The 24,809-nt window shown below is 45.1% G+C and overlaps 1 protein-coding gene across 1 annotated transcript in view; it reads right to left on the bottom strand.

Moving 5' to 3' along the window:
- Positions 1-24,809, bottom strand: part of LOC310771565 (SH3 and multiple ankyrin repeat domains protein 3-like) — a gene marked incomplete at both ends in the record, with an annotated part of 40,923 nt that overhangs the window by 13,948 nt on the left and 2,166 nt on the right. The window contains 7 exons of the mRNA XM_083631919.1: positions 2,654-2,944; positions 3,791-4,378; positions 7,506-7,599; positions 14,049-14,179; positions 17,218-17,235; positions 17,335-17,415; positions 22,240-22,372. Of these exons, the coding sequence (XP_083488045.1) occupies positions 2,654-2,944; positions 3,791-4,378; positions 7,506-7,599; positions 14,049-14,179; positions 17,218-17,235; positions 17,335-17,415; positions 22,240-22,372 (1,336 nt within the window). The remainder of the gene's footprint in view (positions 1-2,653; positions 2,945-3,790; positions 4,379-7,505; positions 7,600-14,048; positions 14,180-17,217; positions 17,236-17,334; positions 17,416-22,239; positions 22,373-24,809) is intronic.

Here is a 24,809-nt window from a genome sequence, read left to right as displayed (position 1 = left end):
TAACTGAACCAATCTCTAGTGACTGACGTATCTGAACCAATGTAGTGACTGGTGTAACTGAACCAATCACTAGTGACTGACGTATCTGAACGAATCACTAGTGACTGACATATCTGAACCAATCTCTAGTGACCTACGTATCTGAACCAATCACTAGTGACTGACGTAACTGAACCAATCTCTAGTGACTGACGGATCTGAACCAATCACTAGTGACTGACGTATCTGAACCAATCACTAGTGACTGACGTATCTGAACCAATCACTAGTGACTGACGTATCTGAACCAATCACTAGTGACTGACGTATCTGAACCAATCTCTAGTGACTGACGTATCTGAACCAATCATTAGTGACTGATGTATCTGATTCTGAACCAATCACTCGTGACCTACTGTATGTATCTGAACCAATCACTAGCAGTGACCTACCGTGAAAGTTAAATTAAAGCCAAGTCCCATAAAGACACTGGTCCCTTTTATTGGCCGGGTGTATGCTTAAATGTTTTGAACTTTCAACAATATGTTAAACCCATAGGCCAACTATGAACATTCCGCTGCTGCTGTAAAATGATCAAAGTGAAGTTAATGTTGTGACTGGTAGCCTATATTCCCTTTTTATTTCAATTCCAACCTTGGTGATGAAGTAATATTCTTCACCAGGTTGTCCATGTTTCTATAGCCTCTTCACACAGGGTGAAGTATCTAAGATGCTAAGATGTATCTTGGGAACATGGTAGTTTCACCACGGCAGACCCACGTCAATAACATCCAACGCGGTTGTCTCTTCCTAATTCTCCACATTTTTCCTTGACCTCATGATTTTACATCCAGTTCAAGAACCCTGTTCCAAACCATTCCCTATTACATAAATAGTGGACTATATAGTGTGTTTGCAATTTTTTACTAGTGTCCAAATTCATTTGATTCACTATATAGTCCACTAGAAAATACCCACAATTTACTAAAATTTCTAGTAAACAACAAATGTACCCTACATTTTCTCCCATCTCCCACAATGCTATGCACGCACTCATGTTTACCAAAGAGTGAGGTAGTGTCCAAAAGTCGTTTGCTCATTCCCCATAGTTCACTATACTGTATATAGCCCCTTTTAGATTGGTCCTAAAACCCACTAATATTCACAAACTACTGGCTTTTTCTTCGGTCTAAAAGTTCCCAACTGTCCCGGGTGATCAACGCCTCGCCTGTGAACGGCTGGCGATATAAATGTTGGCGGTGTTCCAAAGCGTTATTTTCTGCCCCTGCATCTTTGTAATGTATTTGCTGCCCCTTTTCCAGTGCAAGTCAGTGATTCAGTGATTCCCAAAGCCTGAAATTTGACTTTTTAACTTTAAAATGTCTTTACATTGACATAATATGCCGACAGAAAAAAAGTCTCACGGATGAGACGACTTTCAGTGCAGCAATTACTAGGGGTGTCACGATACACTCAGTTCACGATACGATACGTATCACGATACTGGGTTCACGATAACGATACGATACGATTTTAACAATATTTTTTTAAACTTGAATAATGACAATATATGACTGGAAAAGTAGTATTTTATTTGAAATGCACAAATACAAAACATGCTGTTGTGGGAAATTGTTATTACAATAACTAGAAAAAACATGAGATTGGAGATAAGGCTTATCTTGAAATAGAATGAGTTACACCGTCACTTAGATTTACTTTGAACTAAAAGGTTTCTCAGCAGTATAAATTCTCATTATGCATCTTCAGTTTTTCTTCAAACTCAAACAACAAGACTTTTCTTAATCTATTTTTTATGCATCTTCAGTTTTTCCTGTCAAGTAAACAGTTTTGCCAGAAACTCAATTGAATGGTTTCTCTCCTGTATAACTTATCATGTGTCTCTTCAGAGACTTGTTCAACTGAACTACTTTCCACACATTGAACTTCAACAAACAAAGACGTTTCTTAGTCTATTTTTTGAAAAAAAAAAAAATTTTTTTTTTTTTTTTTTTGGCGATATGAGATTTCATCTCAACGATACATATCATGACGTTTTACTATCGCGAAATTTCGTGGGACGATATATTGTGACACCCCTAGCAATTACTGAACCAGTGTCAAGTCAGTCAGAATGTAAGTAGGTAATCCGCTTTAGAGCTTTCAAAATAAAACCCTTATTGTAAGATTAACATTAATGTTAATTTTGAGTAATGCTTTACAGCCACAGTTTCACCCCATTATGTAATCTTAACATCACGAGTATTTTGATACTAGGTTTGCTGCTGTTGAAACACCTTTTTCTCCTCCAATGTGCATCACTAAGGCTATTCACTTGTTTAAATGATATTACTTTGAAAGTTTTAACCAGAAGTTTCCATTTTATTGTGGCTGGGCTGATGCTGAGTAGCCGTGTGAGCAAACTGCTCAGGGAGAATGGAGGGGGGAAGAGAGCGCCCACTGCCATGAAGAAACTGAATGGGTTGACGTGCGATCTAAAAGTTAAAAAGGCGATCACCCCCTGCTACTTTCCTGGGTAACGTTTATAAGTGATACTGTACTTTTGATGCAAAAATAAATGATAAACACTACATGGCTCTAATTTCTTTTTTACTATCCGACCACAGCCCAGGATGGACATCAGTGCTAAACAAACACACCTAGTCAGACCTACCCAGAGGTTTCCCGGTCAGCGGGTGCAGGAAGGTGTGTGGCGTCGGGGAGGGCGACAGGACCGGGGCGGGAGGAGGCAGCTCCCCCAGGTCGTCCATCGAATGGCTCTGAGTCAGGAGGGGTGGGGCCTGGTTTTCTGACCCCGCCCCCTCCACAGACAGGAAGAGGGAGGAGCGGCGGCCCTGGACCCGAGCACGCTCAGACAGAACCTGCTGCTGGTATAGCTCCGCCCTGCTGGGGATAGCTCCACCCACTTCTCCCTTACCCACCTCCTGGTCTCTGATCCCAACTCCTGGGAGCAGAACAAGGAGGGGTCAGACAGACAGGAGCAGAACAACAAGTGTCTATCGTCTTCCCAACCCAGTTTACATGAAACCACGCCCACTCCCATATCTCGCTGCCTCTGGAAACTCCTGAAACTCAAACTTTAAACTAACCATTGTCAATGTAAAATGAGGATAGATTCAGGACCTGCATGGTGCATTTCTCCCCTCAATTGTTTTCAGAAACTCATTTCGGTGAACCATTTTGCTAATAATAAGAGAAAGGTGTTTTTGTGGTGTCCGCATCGCAGGAACTTGGAACAATCATAGTTCTTAGAACGCCATTTTGAGGCACTTCCTTTTTTTGCTCCTACCTCAGGGTAGGTACTGGGTACTTTCCCAGTGAACGTTGATTGGTTGAACTTCTAGAAATTGCCTGTGGCGGTAATATCATCACTAACATTACCTTGCTATTTTTTTTAGCAAGCTAATGTTAGCTAGCTAATTGTTAGCCAAAGTAGTATCAATCCCACGTGAACTTTCACCTGCTTTGCTGTGAAGCTAATAGTAGCGGTTAGCATGTTAAGCACCGACCGGCTTACGTCACTTCAGCGTTCCTATTGGCGGTGCGAATGCAAACAGAAAAGAAAAAAAAACATAGGTAAGTAGTTATCGAGGGAGATCTCTGCAGTGGGCAGTTCCTCTTAGAGACACACCACAACTGTTTGCTCCGAAAACGTCTAAAGTTTCCAAAGAGCTGCCATGTTTTTCCAGTTTGAAATCCGAGGCTTTCATTAAGTGGGCGTGGTTTAATCTAAACTCGGTTGGTAAGACAATAGATGCAAACAACAAGGAGGAGACAGACGGATCCTCACCCTGCTCCTCGACAGGAAGTTGTTTGAGCAGCGGTGACTTCCTCCTCTGGGGCTTGCTGGGCGGAGCCTGCTGGCCCACGTTAGCATAGGGGTTTTCTATTGGTCGTCCCCGGCGACGAGCCAGCGGGGAGTGGCTGAGGGCGGGGCTAGTGGGGTGGAGTGAGAGAGTGGAGGTGTGTGTGGCGGTGTGCAGTGTGTGAGTGGTCGCGTGCAGCGTGTGAGTGGCGGTGTGCGCTTCAGGCTGCGGCGCTGGCGAGTCCTGTAGGATGATCATGGACCGCGCCTTCCTCTGCCGCTCCGCGTGGGCGTGGCTTCGTGCTGGCGAATCAGAAAGCTCTTGGAGCCGCGGCTCCGCCCCCGGCTTGAAGCTGGAGCGGTGTAGCCCCTCCCCTCTGGCTGGGGGAGGAGGAGGGAGGAAGGAGGGGGGCGGCCCGGAGTCCAGGAGAAAAAGCGGGGAGGCGGAGCCTGGTGGAGGGGGCGGAGCTGTCTGAGGAGGAGGCGGGATCATGAAGCTGTCTGTCAGCGAGGAGCTCCGCGGAAACCGGCTTTCACTGATCAGAGCTGTGATCCTGTCGTCCTCAGGAGTGCCTGCCACGGTAACCATGGATGGAGATGTAAACAAATGCAATGCAAATAGAGTACGGCAGGAATGAGTCCTGGCTAGCACCTGGCTAGCACCTCTTACGTTTGAAAAGGCAATGGGATTTTTGTATGGTGATTTTGGTTAAATGCATGCAAATATCAGAGTTTTTGATATATTCGTTATTCCATTCCACTATAAGACTAATGTCTTCTTAATAACTCGGCATAACACCTGGACAAATGCGCAAGGCAGACCGCTATCTTCCCTGCCTTAAGGCACGCGCAAACAGGTGTGCAAGAGCAAATAGGGGATATCGCCTGTACCAAGACGGGGCCCGAGATGCGTGACCAAATTTCAGTCCACTTGGTGCGAGACCATCCCGTTTCTAACCGCTACCCACATCAGCAAATACCATGCATTTTACAAACTATGTCGGGCCGACTTTAGTGTAGAACATGGTGGGGAAAATGACGTTAGCAAACAAACATGCTAACGTTAAACATGCCAAACACAAACAAGAAGCCGTGGAAGCACAGAGGAGAACTGCCAACATACACGTTCCTCATGAGATGTGTGTCGGAGGCTGAGCAAGTCAGCAAGGCAAATGGCCGCCAAATACTCGCCAAGAACATTTCTTTTTAATTTGTTGTGATGTAAATTTTAGATGCTGACTTTTGATCACATATTTTGTACATTTTGTATGTTTGTTTAGTTCATTGTTATCATTATTTTACTGAGAGCTATGAATTTAAGACTAATTTAAAAGTGATTTACTTTACATCCTTGTATTTGTTCTATTAATTTGTGGTGTATTTTATTTATCCTTTATTTAACCAGGTTAAAAACCCATTGAGATCAATGATCTCTTTCACAAAGGTGACCTGGCCAAGAAGGCAGCACAACATGTCAACAGTACATAGAAACATACAACAATACAGCAAATACAATAATATAAAATGTGATTCTACAATTCTAAATGCAAAGACATCGACCAATGGTCTCACGTTCCATGTCCTTCAGGATCCCGCCAAACTCAGCATGGGAGACCAATTCTGGCAATTGTAAATCCTTCTGAAGGGTATTCCAAGCTAAGGGGGCAGCGTATTTAAAAGCTCTTTCTCCCCACTTGGTGCGAGGATGCGGAGCAGTCAACTGGAAATAATCCTGTGAACGTAGGCCATAGTGGCTGTGGCTTCTGGACAGATATGTCCGTAAATAAGACGGGACAAGCCCAAGGAGAGTTTTATGAATAAAACTCAGCCAGTGTGTACGCCTGCGTACATACAGAGATGGCCATTCAACTTTTTCGTACAAAGTACAATGGTGGGTAAGCCGTTTACAACCAGTGACAAATCTCAAGGCACTATGATACACAGTGTCTAGTGGCTTTAAACATTGGGCAGAAGCACCCATGTACAACAAATCACCATAATCTAACAGAGGCAGGAAGGTTGACGATACAAGATATTTCCTAACCCCAAAGGAGAAACAGGCTTTGTTTCTGAAATAAAAGCCTAACTTCAGCTTGAGCTTAGAGACCAGATTATTAATGTGAAACGTAAAAGACAACTGACGATCAATGTGGAATCCCAAATACTTATAAATAGGAACTAATTCAATTTCCTTTCCCTGGGAAGTCAAAATAGTAGGGAGGTTTAGTGGTAATTCACCTGCTTTCGAAAACATCATTAGTTTTGTTTTGTCTGTGTTTAACACCAGCTTTAATTTCTGCAGGCGGGACTGTAGCACGTCAAATGCAGTCTGCAGTAATTCATAGGCCTGTACAACTGATGACGAACAACAATAAATTATAGTATCATCAGCATAAAAATGATGCATCGCATTTGACAAATTTTCACAAAGGTTGTTCACATAAATAGAGAACAAGATTGGTCCCAACACCGAACCTTGGGGCACTCCCTTTGCTACGGTCAGAAAGGAGGAGGTGGCTTCTGCCATCTGAACACATTGCATTCTAGCAGACAAATAATTTGCAAACCAAGATGCTGCTTGTTTAGACACTCCTATGTAGTGGAGCGTATTTATCAATATGCTGTGGTCGACTGTGTCAAACGCTTTTGACACAGTCAAAAGCCCTTTTGTGTAGGGCAGTGTGGGCTGCTAAATGCGAAGAAAATTGCAGTGCATTGTTTGGAGAGTAGGAAGTGAAATGCCTGTGCATTTTCTTTTCAAAATCACCTGTCAAATCCCACTTTAACCCCTGTGCACTTTCTGATGAGTAAGGGGGAGAAAATGTTGGCAATCTTCCTTTTAGCTATTTTGCAGATTTTTTCTATGATTAATTAATGGATTATTAATTTGCCGTATGCTCATGTTCACATGCTCTGTTAATGAAATACAAATATATGCTGATCAGGGTTGTGAATACAGGGTTCGGTGGGCCCTGGAAGATTTTCAGATTTCAAAGTGGGCCCCGGTATTCTTAAGTTTGGGAACCCCTGGTGTAGGGTTATATGGGGGTTGGGGGGGTAGGCCATTCAGCGTTAGCCCCCGTTCACACAGTGGGCCGAAGCAACGCTCAACCTAAGCTCTACCTACGCTGAACCCACAAGTTTTGTTTAGGCGTTCTTGTTAACAGGCGAAGCTGTTCGCCGAAGCCACGCTCACCCCTTGCTCAAGCGATCGTTCAGGATTCACGGCTATTCCAAGCGTGACGCGTGCTGAAGCCGAGTATTGATCTGTCAAGTCAGGCATGAAGTCAATGGGAGTTGTGGGCGGGTTCAAGGCACCGAGTAGGCGCTGAGAGGAAAATAGAAGGCTTCTTGTGTGAACGGCTCAGCGTGAACCTGCATCAAGCTTCAGTTCTGCTTACGTTAGGCGTCCTATGTGAACAAGGGCTTAGCCCAGAAAATCTACCTATTGTTCTCAGCCCAATGCTGGCAGGTATGTATTTTATGCATTTAACTGAAATTCCCCTACACAAATCCCATTGCCTTTTACACCTACGAACCAGCAAGTGCAGGGACTTCTGGGTAAGCCTACAAAAATACATTATCCCTGTGGTACTCTATAGCCTACTTCTGGCACCAAACAACACAGAATGTGTATGTGTGCGCGTGTGTGTGTGTGTATGTGTTGCCGCACGTGCGCGCGCGTGTGTGTGTGTCTCACCGAACGACTTGGTTCTGGACATTCCTCTGGGCAGAGCCATGGTGCTCTTCTCTAAGGCTGGGGGGGGCGCCAGTCCCTGGCGCTCAAACAAAGACTACACAGAAACACACACACACACACACACACACACACACACACACACACACACCCACACACACACATACACAACAAAAAACAATGAAACTGGCTGTAAAGTCTCCTCTTACCTCAGAACGTCACATACCGTATTACCTGCTTTTGTGTGTGTGTGTGTGTGTGTGTGTGTGGGGGGGGGGGGGGGATGTTGTAAAAATGTCAGTATTTCTGGAAATGTACGAAGAATAATTAAGGTATTTTAGGAAAATATTTACTTCTTTACATAACTATCAACAGTGCAGAAAAACGTGAACAAAATAAAAACAAATAACTGGAGCGATCAAACATTGCTACCGGTATACAACTCTTAGTATAATAAGATGGTGCCCTGTGCACAGTTCGCTGTGATTTATGTGAACAACAACAAGTCAATCTAAGAAACCTGGTGTGCGCTGGATCTCTCCATTGTTCCTGATCGCTATACAACTATGTCATCCAATATAAGTCCTCAAACTCCCCTCACCATTGCCAAACCAACTACCAGGTGAGGAATGTTAATGCAGTTAGCATCATTACTGTGAGCAGGAGGGCACTCCATGTGACCCAGCCAGTGTCGCCCCCACTGCCAGCAGTCTGCCTGTCCAGCTCTGAGGCTCCTCGAGTGAAGAAACCAAAGGGAAACTTCCAGTCAGGCTGAGGGGGGCCCCTGGGGGGTTCTGGGTAAACTGTAGTGTCAACAAACTGCACCTCGGTGGTGAGAGCGAGAGGGGACAAGACGGGACACTTGATCTTGTGACAGTGGAAAAGGTATTTGGCCCCCAGGATGTAGTTCTGGGGCAGGTCCAGCAGACCCTGCCGAGCCCACAGTACTTGGATGGAGAGGGAGCTGGGCAGGATACAGCCTGACTCACATGTCTCCTGCGAGTGGACAGAGCACTCCTGGGGGATGACTCTTGCCCACACCGGTTGGGAGCCGGAGTCCATGGCTAACAGGTCAGGAGTGGCCAATCCCCGCAAGACCCCATAGAGCTCGGAGCGCAGCTCAGAACAGTTAGTCGATGGAGAAGTGAATGTGCAGCCAGTGAGAGTGTTGTGTGTGAAGAGGATGGGCGCTCTTGTTTTGGCGTTCGAGGAACACTCCCCACCCTGTAACACCCCCAAGATGGTCAGAGGCTTCACTTCTCTGACAAAGCGACCAATAACAGGAGATCCCACTTTAAGGCCGACTGCAGGGATTGGTACTCTTTGAGTAGGGCTGGGCGTGGCTAACTGGAACACTACAGAGTGCTTCTGCAACAGCGTCTGACTTGGATACACGTCAGCTAAGAGCACGTTCACTGTTGCGTACGTGAGTTCCCCTCTACCTGTGTATCGTATGATGAACTCCACTTTTTCCACCACGTTGACACAGTGGTTGTTTTGTTGACTTGGTGTGGGCCAGTCAGACAGTGGAATAACTGGGATCAGTAAGTCTGTCACTTGTGCTGTCTCCGCCACAGGGATCTTGATCAGACTGAGGTCAGAGTAGTAGGAGCGGGAGCTGAGCGTTGGGTCTGTGCTGCAGGACTGAGGAGTTAGGGTGCGCGTACAAGAAAAAGACACCGACCTCAGGAACTTGGCAGGGTTGCGGTTGAGGCAGAATGCAGTGGCTGCCCCTGGGGAAGGCTGACGAAGGAGACCCCACATGGACGATTTTGGGAAATAGGTCAAGATGACATCATCAGCCCTGTAGAAGTTTCTGGTGTGGAGGCCTGTGGTTGTAGATCCTGGAGGTGAGAAGTGGTAGGAGTCTCCTAAAGCCAGAAACTGGGGTAGAGCCGGGAAAGTCCCGCGTGCTGTAGCTTTATCTTCGGGCCGGACACAGAACAAAGAGTCGGTGACAGTGACAAGAGACGGATCCACGTTGGCTCTGAAAATCAGCCATTTCTCGATGCAAACTCCTGATATGGCTTTTTCTGGACATCCAGTGAAGACGGTCCGCAAGTCAGCAACACCACAATCAGCTATGTCACAACAGCAGCCAATGTCACAGAAATCTGGGGTAAAATCACAGAGACACACGTCTGGGATCACTACAGGACTGCCAGTAGTGGGAGGGGTGGTCCCCAAAACAATAGGAGGTTTACAGTCAGGCACAGGAGTGGCCACTACAACAATAGGTGGTTTACAGTCAGGCACAGGAGTGGCCACTACAACAATAGGTGGTTTACAGTCAGGCACAGGAGCGGCCACTTCAGAGGTACTGATGCTGGTTGTGGAGTCAGGAACAGGAGTGGCCACTTCAGAGGTACTGTTGCTGGTTGTGGAATCAGGAACAGGAGTGGGCACTTTAGAGGTACTGTTGCTGGTTGTGGAGTCAGGAACAGGAGTGGCCACTTCAGAGGTACTGTTGCTGGTTGTGGAGTCAGGAACAGGAGTGGCCACTTCAGAGGTACTGTTGCTGGTTGTGGAATCAGGAACCGGAGTGGTCACTTCAGAGGTACTGTTGCTGGTTGTGGAATCAGGAACAGGAGTGGGCACTTCAGAGGTACTGTTGCTGGTTGTGGAATCAGGAACCGGAGTGGTCACTTCAGAGGTACTGTTGCTGGTTGTGGAGTCAGGAACAGGAGTGGCCACTTCAGAGGTACTGTTGCTGGTTGTGGAGTCAGGAACAGGAGTGGCCACTTCAGAGGGACTGATGCTGGTTGTGGAGCCAGGAACAGGAGTGGGCAGTTCAGAGGTACCGTTGCTGGTTGTGGAATCAGGAACAGGAGTGGGCACTTTAGAGGTACTGTTGCTGGTTGTGGAATCAGGAACAGGAGTGGGCACTTTAGAGGTACTGTTGCTGGTTGTGGAGCCAGGAACAGGAGTGGCCACTTCAGAGGTACTGTTGCTGGTTGTGGAGCCAGGAACAGGAGTGGCCACTTCAGAGGGACTGTTGCTGGTTGTGGAGTCAGGAACAGGAGTGGCCACTTCAGAGGTACTGTTGCTGGTTGTGGAGTCAGGAACAGGAGTGGCCACTTCAGAGGGACTGATGCTGGTTGTGGAGCCAGGAACACGAGTGGTCACTTCAGAGATACTGTTGCTGGTTGTGGAATCAGGAACAGGAGTGGGCACTTTAGAGGGACTGATGCTGGTTGTGGAGTCAGGAACAGGAGTGGGCACTTTAGAGGGACTGATGCTGGTTGTGGAGTCAGGAACAGGAGTGGTCACTTTAGAGGTACTGATGCTGGTTGTGGAGTCAGGAACAGGAGTGGTCACTTTAGAGGGACTGATGCTGGTTGTGGAGTCAGGAACAGGAGTGGCCACTTCAGAGGTACTGTTTCTGGTTGTGGAGTCAGGAACAGGAGTGGCCACTTCAGAGGTACTGATGCTGGTTGTGGAGTCAGGAACAGGAGTGGCCACTTCATAGGTACTGATGCTGGTTGTGGAATCAGGAACAGGAGTCACCACTTCAGAGGTACTGTTGCTGGTTGTGGAGTCAGGAACAGGAGTGGCCACTTCAGAGGTACTGATGCTGGTTGTGGAGTCAGGAACAGGAGTGGCCACTTCAGATGTACGGATGCTGGTTGTGGAGTCAGGAACAGGAGTGGCCACTTCAGAGCTACCAATGCTAGTAGAGTTCTTCTGTTTCTCAGATGTAGCAACTGGAGCAGGGGTTGTAGGGCTCAACGGTTCTCCATTTTTCAGGGTGGTATTGATGCTTAGAGTGGCCCCTGCTTCTGTGGCTTCGTAAGCCAAATGTCCACATAAGACAATAAGTATTTGAATTGAATGGCACAAACGGTGGGAGTCCATCCCGTCAAAGCTGACACGTGCAGACTTACACTAAACACACTTACACTAAACTGCGGATTCTAGCTAGTGTTAGCTCAGCCAGCTGTACAGAACATTCCCACCTCCCTTCTGAATCTCTGAAGCATACATATAAGGAGTATCGGTCCTACTTATAGTCTCTGCAGGGAAGAGGTTATGACAACACTGATGACGTCACAATGTCTATGTCATCATCAGTGTCTGTCATAAATCACTGATCACTAGAATTGGTGATGCCACCGTGATGTCACTCCGGCACTCGATGAAGTCATCAGTGATGTCACTCGAGCAATTGTGATATCATCAGTATAAGATGTCATCAGCGATGATGTCACTCGAGCAAGTACAATGTTACTACTATAATAGGGCGGTGTTTGTTTATACTAGTATAAACAGGGTGGCATTCTGGATTGTGGGACCGCGCCACTTACATTAGTAACACTTACATTACATTAGTAAGAATATACATTTTGCATGCTTTGCATGCTCATTTCTAGGGTGGAGACTCTGGAGACAAAAAAGACACTGGAGGGGGAGGGGCTTTAACACCATCCACAACTACTGATGACGTATAATAGGGTCTCAAAAGGTTGTCCCATTTGAACATGCTTTTTTCATTATTTTGCTGAGCCCTCTTCACTCCAAGCATCTAATATCTAGATTTGTATGTTTGTTTGACAACTGCATCACACCCTCTACTGAGAGGATTAGAGAAGCATGGCAGGGGAAACTTGGCATTGAGTTATCTGACATCTTATGGGAAAGGAGTCTGTCTGTCTGTGGTACAACTCTGCTCAATTAACTCATTGAGTGCCAGCCACTTTTGGAGAACGGACGCTCCCAGTGCCAGAGTTTCAGAGCGTTTTCAGTGATTTCTCGAGGCCCACAGAATATTGTGTGATATTACTATGTAAACACCGAACACGCAAAAAGAACAAGTAGACTATATTGTATCATCAGCAAAAAAAAGTTTATTGATACCATTTTCCGTTCTTTAGTTATCAGCCGGAGAAGATAGGTCAAAAACAGCAAAAACATGCATTTCTATCTAGAAGCTGAGATATTCACCCTTTTGTGAAAGGCAGCATTTCAAGCACATTCACTGACTCTAGCTAATATTTTCTGATGTAGTGACCTGGTGTAGTTCTGTGGAGCCTGCGTGCCCCACCCCCCTCTCCCCCACTGAGCTGCAAACTCCTCCCCACACGCACCCAGTCTATTTTCGGAGCCTCCGTTTTTGCGGGCGGTGCGGCTCACAGCGGCTCACAGCGCGACAGCGCTGCGACAGCTCACAGCGCGACAAGGAAATGCCAAACGGGACTGCAGGTAAAGGTTTGGCCCTTCGGGGTCGGGTGCTGCCTTTCTGGTGGGTAATCGTGTGGAGAAACTATATGCAGACAGACAGACAGAGAGCTCAGTTGTGTGCGCGGATTGATTGCTGTTGGCAGGCACCGTCAAGCAGCAGCCAGAGCAATCTACATGGCTCTGGGCTGCAGCATGAGCGGTTTCGCTTTGATCACGGCTTTTTCAGGCTGTATTCCTGACATTTCTGTAATCTGGAGAGCACTGTCGCCACCTAAGGGTTCTGTAAAATAGGTTAGACACATTCAATAGCTCCCATATTGTAAGAGGTGATGTAAGAGGCTTAGATCGACATCCCCCCGTCAAAAAACGCAATTGACGACAATGGCACTCTACGTCACTAAATTAATTGACGACTAAAGTCGTCATTGGCACTCAATGAGTTAATAGTAGACACCAGCTGATCCAATTTAAAGTCACCCATCATCTTCACTATTCTAAGCATACGTTGCACAAGATCTTCCCCTCTGTCTCTCCACTGTGTGAGGTACTGTATCAGAGGGCACTCTGTCTCATGCCTTCTTGTTCTGCCCTTTACTGGCAGGATTCTGGGCCAAAATATTTGACTGGTACTCTAAGGCCTAATAACCCTTCAGCCGGAGGCAGGACTCACCATCTTCGGCTGCTCGCAGTCCTCTCTGAACTTCACTACAGCTGTGCAACAATCACTGACACTGGGGACAACTGTTGCCAAAAAAACTCATTCTGAAGGAATGGAAGTCCCCCTCTTCACCCTCTTTCCAATTGTGGTTGACGGACATAATCTGTTATACGGATGAGAGACTCAGGCTCCTGGGAACCAACTCACTTAGAACATTTCTAACTATCTGGTACCCGTTTTTAGCCTACCTCGAAGAGGTTAGGGGCGACGGGTGACTCGCCCGGCTGGTTTCCCATAGACCCCTTGCGTGAGATCCCAAGTACATCGCTTACAAGCACATAAGCACCTTAGGTACCACTTTGTGCTACTATTGAATGTTAATTATGTGTGTATGTTTTTCTTTCTTTTCTTTTCCTGTGTCTGAGCCTGTTTTTTTTTTTGTGTGTGTTCTATCATTTTTTTTAAATAACATATTGTGGGAAAAAAGGTTGTCCGATTTCATAGGGCAAGATTTCAATCGCTAGCCCTTGTAAGTGTTGTGAGGGGCAAGTAAAAAAAGCGAGGGACGCTCGAAAAATGATGGTTAGGGGTAAAAAAAAATTGAAATTGGATTGGGGCAAAACACTTACGTACTTCCTCCTCCTGAGCTTGTGGGTTATTATGGCCTTTAGCAAAGACTTCTCTATATGAATCAGTAGTTCTCTTCTTACATTAATCTCAGCCTGTGTGATGCGTCGGCTGGTCGGCCTCTGTTTGACCGTCGCCGCTCTGAAGTCGTCTGACGGGCGCGGCCGCAGAACCACCTCCTGTGGTCCTCCTGCCAGCATCTCATCCAGTTTCTCTGCAGGAGATACATCACGTCAGATGGATCTGTGTCCCAACAGCCATACCAACTCTAAATATGTAACCTACACTCAAGTTACTATGTGGTCAATCTAATCAGTGTCAATCTAAATGATGTTAGTCCTCGTTAGGCTACTGTTGTATGACCCCTGTAAGTATCCCTTTGTATATCCTGTATTTCATACAACTCTGTACAATGTTGTATGTCTTAATTGTTTGTGTTATGTACACACCTACCTTGGAAAATACTTTGAGGACAATTATCTATCTATCTATCTATCTATCTATCTATCTATCTATCTATCTATCTATCTATCTATCTATCTGTCTATCGATCGATCGATCGATCTATCGGTCGGTCGGTCGATCTATCTATCTATCTATCTATCTATCTATCTATCTATCTATCTATCTATCTATCTATCTATCTGTCTGTCTGTCTGTCTGTCTATCTATCTATCGATCTATATATCGTATACACAAGGCTAACAAACTGCTAATGCTAAACCAGCTCAGTGTTGTACTGAGCAGCTCCATTGGAGTAGTTTGTGGTTTAGTGCCTTGCTCAAGGGCACTTCAGTGCAAATGCAGTTGTTGTGGCAAGAGAGGTTGTTGTGACACCAGGTTGTTAGACCAGCATCAGCCTGAAGGAACAGACAGGAGACACATACACTCACTGTGATCCTATTAACTCTGTTACTGTATAATATTATCAACTCTGTTACAATCATGGTCATCCCCTTTACAACCCTATAGAGAGCTGCAGGGATGACGTATTTTTGTAGTCAGAACGCGGAAGTCCCGGACTTCCTGGTTCTTCACTGTTTCTGTCTATGGGATTTTTGAATGCGTTTTTGCCGCGATGCTTCAAATATGGTCTCTGGGCAACACAAGATTAATCAAACGCGAACCAGAGTTCAGTCGGATAATCTTCACACATGAGGACCACTTTCATGAGTTTTGTAGCGTAAATGCGAGCCCTAGAAGTAAAATGCTCGAGCTAAGCTAATCCAGAACTACACACTGTCGCATAGGCTTCCACGTCACGTCAGCACTCAACCTGGACTGTTGTTGATGTGTGCACTGATTACCCCGGGCTGAACGGGCTGAACCAGGTGAGGGAAAGAGAATTTCCGTGTTCGTCCTTTGAAGTAGTGACGTTATTGACATATATATCCCCATCGACTCAACAGTGTAGTCTCATTTAGCGGTTTGCTAGCTAGCCGCCCTTTTAACGGCACGTAAAAGCTTCAAAACTCATAAAAGTGGTCCTCGTGTGTGAAGATGATATTACTAAACACTGGTTCGCGTTTGATTAAGCCAGCGTTGCCCAGAGAGATTATTAGAAGCATCGCGCCAAAAACCCATTCAAAACTCCCATAGGCGAAAACAGTGAAGAACCAGGACTGTTAGCATCGATGATTTCCGGACTCGTTCCTGCGGCTCTCTATTGGCCTAGATTATAACTCTCCAGTATCAACTCAATCAACACCGAGTGCGTTTAAATGCACACAATAATCCAATAACTGGGAATAATAAGGTAATGGCAATAATCTGATTATTATATACACCATATCTAATTTAATGCCTACTTGGACGGCAAATTTATGTAAATTCACTCCCTATTTAACACCTATTTAACTCAGACTGTAAATGTAATGTCAATTCAACGTGAATTCATGTTTATTATCCACGGAACACTCCTCCAATCATGTACATATTGTATATATATATTTGATTTGATTGTACTTGCAACGTTGTGATTGTCTTTTAGTTATCTTCCTACTTCTTATCCCTGTATATTGATGTGACCACTACGCTGCATACAGACACTAAGACAAATTCCTCGTATGTAACTTGCATACTGTGGCAATAAAAGTGATTCTGATTCTGATTTAATCTCAAAGTCTCTGAATCCGTGATTGTAGACATTGAGATTGGGCCTCCCATTGTAATCGCACAGCCCTGCTTTACACATTCTACTATTGAAGTTAAAATGATAACATCATGCATGATGACACACGACTGTGATTCATGAGATCGGCTAAATCAAACTGTTCTACCAAAGACAACATCTGGTCCAGTGTCTCCTCGAAACAACAACATCAGAAAATCACAGGAGAACAATGACTCACAATCACTAACAAATCACCACTAGCACACAGCAGATACAACGTGACACAAACTACTACAACATCACTACAGCATCAATACAACACAATATCATAGCAACAACACAACACAACACCATGACATCACAGCAACATCATTACATCAGAGCAACATCATAGCAACTTCACTAAAGCAACACAGCAACATCATAGCAACCTCAAATAGGGATGCACGATATGGGTTTTTATGCCTCCACCAGCGATAGCCAGGCCGGAGGCATTGTGGATTCGAATCCGTCCATCCGTTGTTCGTTAACGCGATATATGAGGAACGCCTTGACAGAATTTCTGCCTCAAACGTCGACTTGGACTCAAGGATGAACTGATTAGATTTTGATTTTTTTTTGTAGTAAAATACATCCAAAAACTTCATAAACATAATTTGGCTTTTATAGAGCATTTTGCCTAAGGGTTCAAATGAAATGCATTGACATAATCTGTCAAATCAGACATGTCAATGTATTAAATACATGTTATTCGTAGTAAAGTGCATCAATTTATACAAACATAAAGGTTTTTATAGAAGTGAAAGCCTCTGCCTGCTTAGTCTGCAGATAAGACACAAACAAAAGGCAATAAAATACTAGTCCCTATCATCTTATGCTTAAAGCTATCCAAACAACTTTTCCTTGTAAACAACTCGTTTTGTATAGATATTATTATAGCCTCTATTTACCAGCTATAATTTCACTATCAGAATAATACAGGATACATTTCAGATTATCGGCCAATAATAATTGATCATCCCGATATATATCGTGTATCCCTACTACAATATCATAGTGACATCATAACAATACAGCAACAAATAACACTACAATAACAACAACAACACCACAGCTCCTCATGGGACCATGGGACTCACCAAAGCGTCTCCTCCTGGCTGAGGCTGCAGACAGACCACACGTTACACACACTCAGGTCTGTGTGTGTGTGTGTGTGTGTGTGTGTGTGTGTGTTGTACAGGGTGAGATTGTTTTACCTATCTCCTCTAGGTCGGCTGTCATGGATTTGGAGCGAAGCGTTAACGATGTGCTCGGAGCTCGTTTTGGAGGGGGCGGAGCTGCAACACAAAACAAGAACCAATCAAATTACAGTCAGAGTAGATGGGGGGAGGGGGGGTTAATTGATAGACTTGTGAAATTTAAATTCTCAACACGCAACGATTAAGGTTGGAGTCAGGATCTTAAGGTTGGAGTCAGGATCTTAACTCATTGAGTGCCATGGACGTCCTTCGACGTCCAATTAAATAGTGACGTAGAGTGCCACGGACGTCCTTCGACGTCCAATGCGTTTTTTGACGGTGGGACGTCGATCAAAGCCTTCCGCAGCTCCTGTACAACTATAGTAGCTATTGGAGGTCTATAACCTATTTTACAGAACCCTTAGGTGGCGACAGTGCTCTCCACATAACAGAAAGGCAAGGAAAAAACAAAGAAGAAGTCGTTATGGAAACGGAAATCGCATCGCATCCGTATGCATCGATATGCTGAAGCACGTTACTGCAGCTGTGCCTGCAGCAGCCAATCTGCTCCCACAATTGAGCCGCTCCGTGTCGGTTGCGACAGCACATCCGCACATCCACACCGTGGAGTTGTTATTATTCTCAACTGGAAGCATCGTTGCCGGTGACAAACACACGCGGAACGCTGTAAAAAAACGGGATGTTGCGCACCCTTCACTGTGCGCACAGCAAACTCAGCTCTCAACGGCCAGACAGACCCAGGCAGCAGGACAGGGTTGACAAACGCAAGCCAGAATATCCGATGCCCACCAGCAGCAAATCAAGACCAGCAAGAAGCTGCAACCAGCAGCGCACGCAGGGGCCAGCGCTGCTGGTTGTAGCTAAAAATATTATTCTGCCAAACAAAATTCCCTGGCCTAAACTGTTTTATTGAAGGAAATTATTTTTGAGGTGTGACTACATTAGAAAAGATTAGCTTCAGAGTCAGTGATGTGCTTGAAATGTTTAATTTCACAAAAGGCCAATTATCTCAGCTTCTAGGAAAAAATTACTGTTTTTGGATGAATCAAGCTATCTTCTCCGGCTCATAACTAAAGAACGGAAAATGGGATCAATAAACTTTTTTTTGCAGATGATAGAATAGAGTCTCATCGTTCTTTGTGTGTGTTCAGTGTTTACATAGTAATATCACACAATATTCTGTGGGCCTCGAGAAATCACTGAAAACGCTCTGAAACTCTGGCACTGGGAGCGTCCGTTCTCCAAAAGTGGCTGGCACTCAATGAGTTAAGGTTGGAGTCAGGATCTGGATTCAAATTGCCAACCCGGTCATTTGTTACACTATTATAACTTTGACAAATTGTTTGTTCTTTAATTCTGTGTCATTTGGATTATTGCTCTGTGGTATGGTCATCTCTGTCTAAGGGTCTAGGGAAGTTACAAGTAGCACAAAACAAGGCAGCAAGGCTGGTCCTGTCTAGCGTAGCTGACATGCATATAAGTCTTTCATAGCTTAGTATTGAGAAAAGGCTAACGGCCAACCTACTTATATATTTTCACAGTTATTCAAAATCAAACTCCTAAATTTCTTTTCAACAACATAATTTATAGTTCAGGGATTCATACACACTCCACCAGATGGGCGAGTGGTGATCAGATGAATTTACCCAGACCAAAAACCAACTACATGAAGAAAACCGTCATCAGTACAGGTCCATAGCCTCTTGGAATTGGCTACCAAGCAATATGTGTTCCATCAAAGGGAGGGTTGGTTTTAAAAGGATGCTCAGATCCCATCTATACTCACTCACACACACGCACGCGCACACACACACACACACACACACACACACACACACACACACACACACACACACACAAATATGAATGACGGTGGACGGAGAATAAGGTTACTTTTTTGATCCCGTTTGAATTGTGCCACGGGGTGCCAACGCTAATTTTGTCAATTTAAAACATAACTTTGCATGTCAAGAAAGTCACAGTTTGTCGTCAAACTGAAACGTAGGGGTTAGTTTAGTATAAAAACTACATAGCTCGTGGAAGCTCGTGGCATGTTGTCGGTCTTCAGCTGTGCCGGTAGAGAAAGTGACGTCACTTAGGCGACAGTGTATGTAGTCTTTCTGATTTATAACTTCTAGTGCAACAGTTTGGTGACAAACTGTGACTTTCTTGACATGCAAAGTTAGTTGTAGGTATTTAGAGAGGGAAAGACTCATCTATGTTGTTACTGAAGTCAAACAGTCACTGGGCCCTATCTTCCCCCTGGCCTTAAAATAGCGTTTAAGGCCAGGCGCAGCGCAAATTGTGGGCGTGGTCAAGCGCAGTCCATATTTTCCCCTCGGCGCTAAACCCATCTGTTAACCACTTAACCACGCCTTTTAAGCGTATAATTATTCACAACGTGCTCATTGGAGACCTGCAGTAAACAAATCACAATCTTCCCTTTTAAGCTCCAATTCCACGGAGCGATCCAGTCCGGTCAGAGCGCTCTGAGCTCCCCCCCTCCCTCTTACATCCCCGTCTGTCTCCATATATATTATTCCATATTATTATGCTCTTCAAACAAAACTCACTGCAGTTTAAATACAGCAAGCATGTAAATACGCTACACTATAGCAAGATCAAAGTGAAAAGAATGTTCTAAACGCATCGGCTAGAAACATATAGCCTATCCCTGGATGTCATGATGAGATTAGATTGGTGAAAGTTTGGGCAGAATGATATCGTTTTCTCTCGCTACCTTTTCTTCTCCCCCACTGCACAGGTAGGATGATGCAACAGCCTCTGAATGACAGGGGCTCAAAACTACGGTATAACAACTTTTTTTTTCATCGGTCATTGTGCCTGCCTAGTGTCTACATAGGCTATAAATTAGTGGCCTTTTCCCCAAAATAGTGATGGTTCTGTCATTCTGTGGTGTAGCCTACATTTCAGATCTGATACTTGCAGTGCGCTATAGGGGCAGAAATTGACACGCGAGAGAGAGGGAGAGAGGGGGGAGAGAGTGAGTGCATCCCCGGGGCCGGCGAGCTGAATCTGCATCTCTCCTGCATCTCAGCTGCGTAATTACGCACGCAGTACCCACCAATTTAGTCCGTCATTTTCCCCTTGGCGCACATAAAGAAACATGCTTCCGTCACTGTCTGCTTGATGGCAAGAGAGACTTCAGCTGTATCCTACTTATGACAAAATCAGACATCGAATTTTCAACAGTTAACTTTTGCAGTAGCTAGGCCTGGGTTACTGGCTATATCCCCGGCGCACTGAATAAGGCCTGGTTTTGAAAAGCGCTAAGCGCTAAATTAATGCCAGGCCCGGACCAGGCAGGGAAGATAGGGGGGAAGATAGCGTTAGGCCGGTATTTAAGGCCGAAACGCCCATTGTGGCCTATTCTGGCACTGCGCCACGCCTCTTTGGCGTAAATCGCATTTCGGGGCCTAAAAACTAGGGGTGGGACAAAATATCGATACTCACGGTATCGCGATATTTCCACTTGCGATACGTTATCGATACACTGGCACCAAGTATCGATATGTTTATTTAAAAAAAAACAAAAAAACAGACTAAAATATTATGCTGTGTGTGGTAGTTGAAACATAGTTTCAAGTTGACGTTTATTTATGTTTGTAGTTGAAACAAATACATAAATACTGTAGGCTACATGAATGGAAATGTTTGCTCATTAATATCTACTTTTAGAAATTATATAGGTAGGTAGGTTATATAGGTTTTCTTGTTTTAATAATAATAATAAAAAGACTTAATGTGTAACTTTTCCTCCGTGGTATCGAAAATGTTATGAGTGAGTGAGTGAACTCTGAGAGAGTTCATGTCAATTCTGCTAATAAATACATAATACCTGCTTCTTGCCTTTTAGGGGTATTTTTTTCTCTTCAGTTACACAGGTATCGTGATGTATCGTCTTCCAATATATCGATTATCGCAGAATCGCTGTATCGTGATAATATCGTTATCGAGGGCCAAGTATCGTGACCATATCGTATCGTGAGCTACTCAGCGATTCCCACCCCTACTAAGAACATGATGCTATCTTCCCGCGTGTTTTTTTGCATTTAACGCCAGTTTAGCGCCTAAGGCCAGGGGGAAGATAGGGCCCACTATCTCCAGCTCAGACAAGTTGCTGGGGTTTAGCGGCTCATTTGTAAACAGCCTCTCTCGTAACGGACAAGCCCGTCTTTTATTGTCACACGAACACCACAATACATGCATGCGGCCACAACACACTCATGCTGATGGTGGCCGGTGAAAAGTGTCCTCTTCATTTAACCCATCCAGGCATGTCCTTTCCTCCGGGGGGCAGGCCAGGAGCAGTGGTCGCTTTCTCGTACAGCGCCCGGGGGCCAACTTCGGATGTTGTCGTCACTGGTCGGATGACGATGACGATCTGATCTTCTGCATTTTTTTAGTGGGGAGTTATATACGGAGGAACCCCCTGGGGAAGCACGGGAAGAACATGCAAACTCCACACAGAGAGAAAAACCCTTACGACGAGATAACCCACCTGGGCAGTAGGCACTGAAGATATGGGGGGGGACACAACCACAGCGCCCACAGTGTCCCAGGCGAGAATCGAACTCAGGACCTTCTGACTGTGAGGCGACAGCGCTACCGACTGCGCCACCGTACCCCCCCCGTACCACCGTACCCTCTCAGAGCCAATCAGGACTCTGCTATTTCACATACCCCCAGGTTGGTCCCGCCTACACTATTTAACCCTTTACTGGCTGTTTTTGAGACCTTTTTGACAAGAATTTATCATTTTTGTTGGATGAAACAAATATGATACATCTTCCGTGAGTAGTCGACGACTACTCCCAAAAAGTAGTCGTCGACTACTAAAATGCAGCAGTCGTGAATTCCCTACTGTACAGACAGCTGTACCTTTCTTTCTGATCAGGTTGGAGTCTGGTTTTCTGGAAACAGAAACAACTTTCATCAGCAGCCGACTGCCTCCCTGTCGGATCAGAGCCACGACCTGCCGGTGCCCCACCTTTACCACGTCAGCCCCGTTCACCTGGAGACAGACAGGCAGAAGGACAGACAGACACACAGACAATCATTTTGTTTGGAAAGTACCTTATCGTACCCTCCTATTCAACATTCTCTCACTCCCAACTCGTCAAATACAAGGTGCAGGGTAGTCCAATAGACTTCTATAGAACTCCCACAACATGCAGGGTAGTCCAATAGCCTTCTATAGAACTCCCACAACATGCAGGGTAGTCCAATAGACTTCTATAGAACTCCCACAACATGCAGGGTAGTCCAATAGCCTTCTATAGAACTCCCACAACATGCAGGGTAGTCCAATAGACTTCTATAGAACTCCCACAACGTGCAGGGTAGTCCAATAGACTTCTATAGAACTCCCACAACGTGCAGGGTAGTCCAATAGACTTCTATAGAACTCCCACAACGTGCAGGGTAGTCCAATAGACTTCTATAGAACTCCCACAACGTGCAGGGTAGTCCAATAGACTTCTATAGAACTCCCACAACATGCAGGGTAGTCCAATAGACTTCTATAGAACTCCCACAAGGTGCAGGGTAGTCCAATAGACTTCTATAGAACTCCCACAACGTGCAGGGTAGTCCAATAGACTTCTATAGAACTCCCACAACGTGCAGGGTAGTCCAATAGACTTCTATAGAACTCCCACAACGTGCAGGGTAGTCCAATAGACTTCTATAGAACTCCCACAACATGCAGGGTAGTCCAATAGACTTCTATAGAACTCCCACAACGTGCAGGGTAGTCCAATAGACTTCTATAGAACTCCCACAACGTGCAGGGTAGTCCAATAGACTTCTATAGAACTCCCACAACGTGCAGGGTAGTCCAATAGACTTCTATAGAACTCCACAACATGCAGGGTAGTCCAATATACTTCTATAGAACTCCCACAACGTGCAGGGTAGTCCAATAGACCTCTATAGAACTCCCACAACATGCAGGGTAGTCCAATAGACTTCTATAGAACTCCCACAACGTGCAGGGTAGTCCAATATACTTCTATAGAACTCCCACAACGTGCAGGGTAGTTCAATAGACTTCTATAGAACTCCACAACATGCAGGGCAGTCCAATAGACCTCTATAGAACTCCCACAACATGCAGGGTAGTCCAATAGACTTCTATATAACTCCCACAACATGCAGGGTAGTCCAATAGACTTCTATAGAACTCCACAACATGCAGGGTAGTCCAATAGACTTCTATAGAACTCCCACAACGTGCAGGGTAGTCCAATAGACTTCTATAGAACTCCCACAACATGCAGGGTAGTCCAATAGACTTCTATAGAACTCCACAACATGCAGGGTAGTCAAATAGACTTCTATAGAACTCCCACAACGTGCAGGGTAGTCCAATAGACTTCTATAGAACTCCACAACATGCAGGGTAGTCCAATAGACTTCTATAGAACTCCCACAACGTGCAGGGTAGTCCAATAGACCTCTATAGAACTCCCACAACATGCAGGGTAGTCCAATAGACTTCTATAGAACTCCCACAACGTGCAGGGTAGTCCAATATACTTCTATAGAACTCCCACAACGTGCAGGGTAGTTCAACAGACTTCTATAGAACTCCACAACATGCAGGGTAGTCCAATAGACCTCTATAGAACTCCCACAACATGCAGGGTAGTCCAATAGACTTCTATAGAACTCCCACAACATGCAGGGTAGTCCAATAGACTTCTATAGAACTCCACAACATGCAGGGTAGTCCAATAGACTTCTATAGAACTCCCACAACGTGCAGGGTAGTCCAATAGACTTCTATAGAACTCCCACAACATGCAGGGTAGTCCAATAGACTTCTATAGAACTCCACAACATGCAGGGTAGTCCAATAGACTTCTATAGAACTCCCACAACGTGCAGGGTAGTCCAATAGACTTCTACAGAACTCCCACAACGTGCAGGGAGCCAATGGCTAATGCAGCCATTAGCTGTAAAATCAGTGTAAACCATGGCCTCTCGGGGTTTATTGCTTAATTCTATTGTGTTTGTTTATTTGTTTATTTATTTGGATCCCCATTAGTTGTTACCGAGGTAACATCTATTCTTACTGGGGTCCACCTTAAAGGAGAACTAACCCCCAAAACACTTTTTTTCAGCTTTTAACCAATATATATGACTTTGGGGGTGATGTGTGAAGAATTCTGGTCAAAATTTCCACATTTGACACCAAACTGTTGCCATTTGACCATTTGTATCATTTTTCAGCAGCATATCTGGCATAAGCGCCCTCTAAGGGTGGAACACTGCTTTTTTCTTTCTCTCAAATGAATGGGATATTTGACACGTCGTGACGTCACGGTGAACCAAAGACTATGGGATTTCAAGATAATTACTCCCCTACCCCCCCTGTACCCTTTCGGCTCCTCAGAACTCCAAGCCTATTCCTATTGAAGTTTGCTCTTAAAATACTGAACCAAACG

The sequence above is a fragment of the Poromitra crassiceps genome, assembly GCF_964638095.1.
Source record: "Poromitra crassiceps genome assembly, chromosome: 2".
NCBI classification, from domain to species: Eukaryota; Metazoa; Chordata; class Actinopteri; order Beryciformes; family Melamphaidae; genus Poromitra; species Poromitra crassiceps.
The sequence above is the reverse complement of the archived record's forward strand: the minus strand, read 5'-3'. Positions and strand labels throughout refer to the sequence as shown.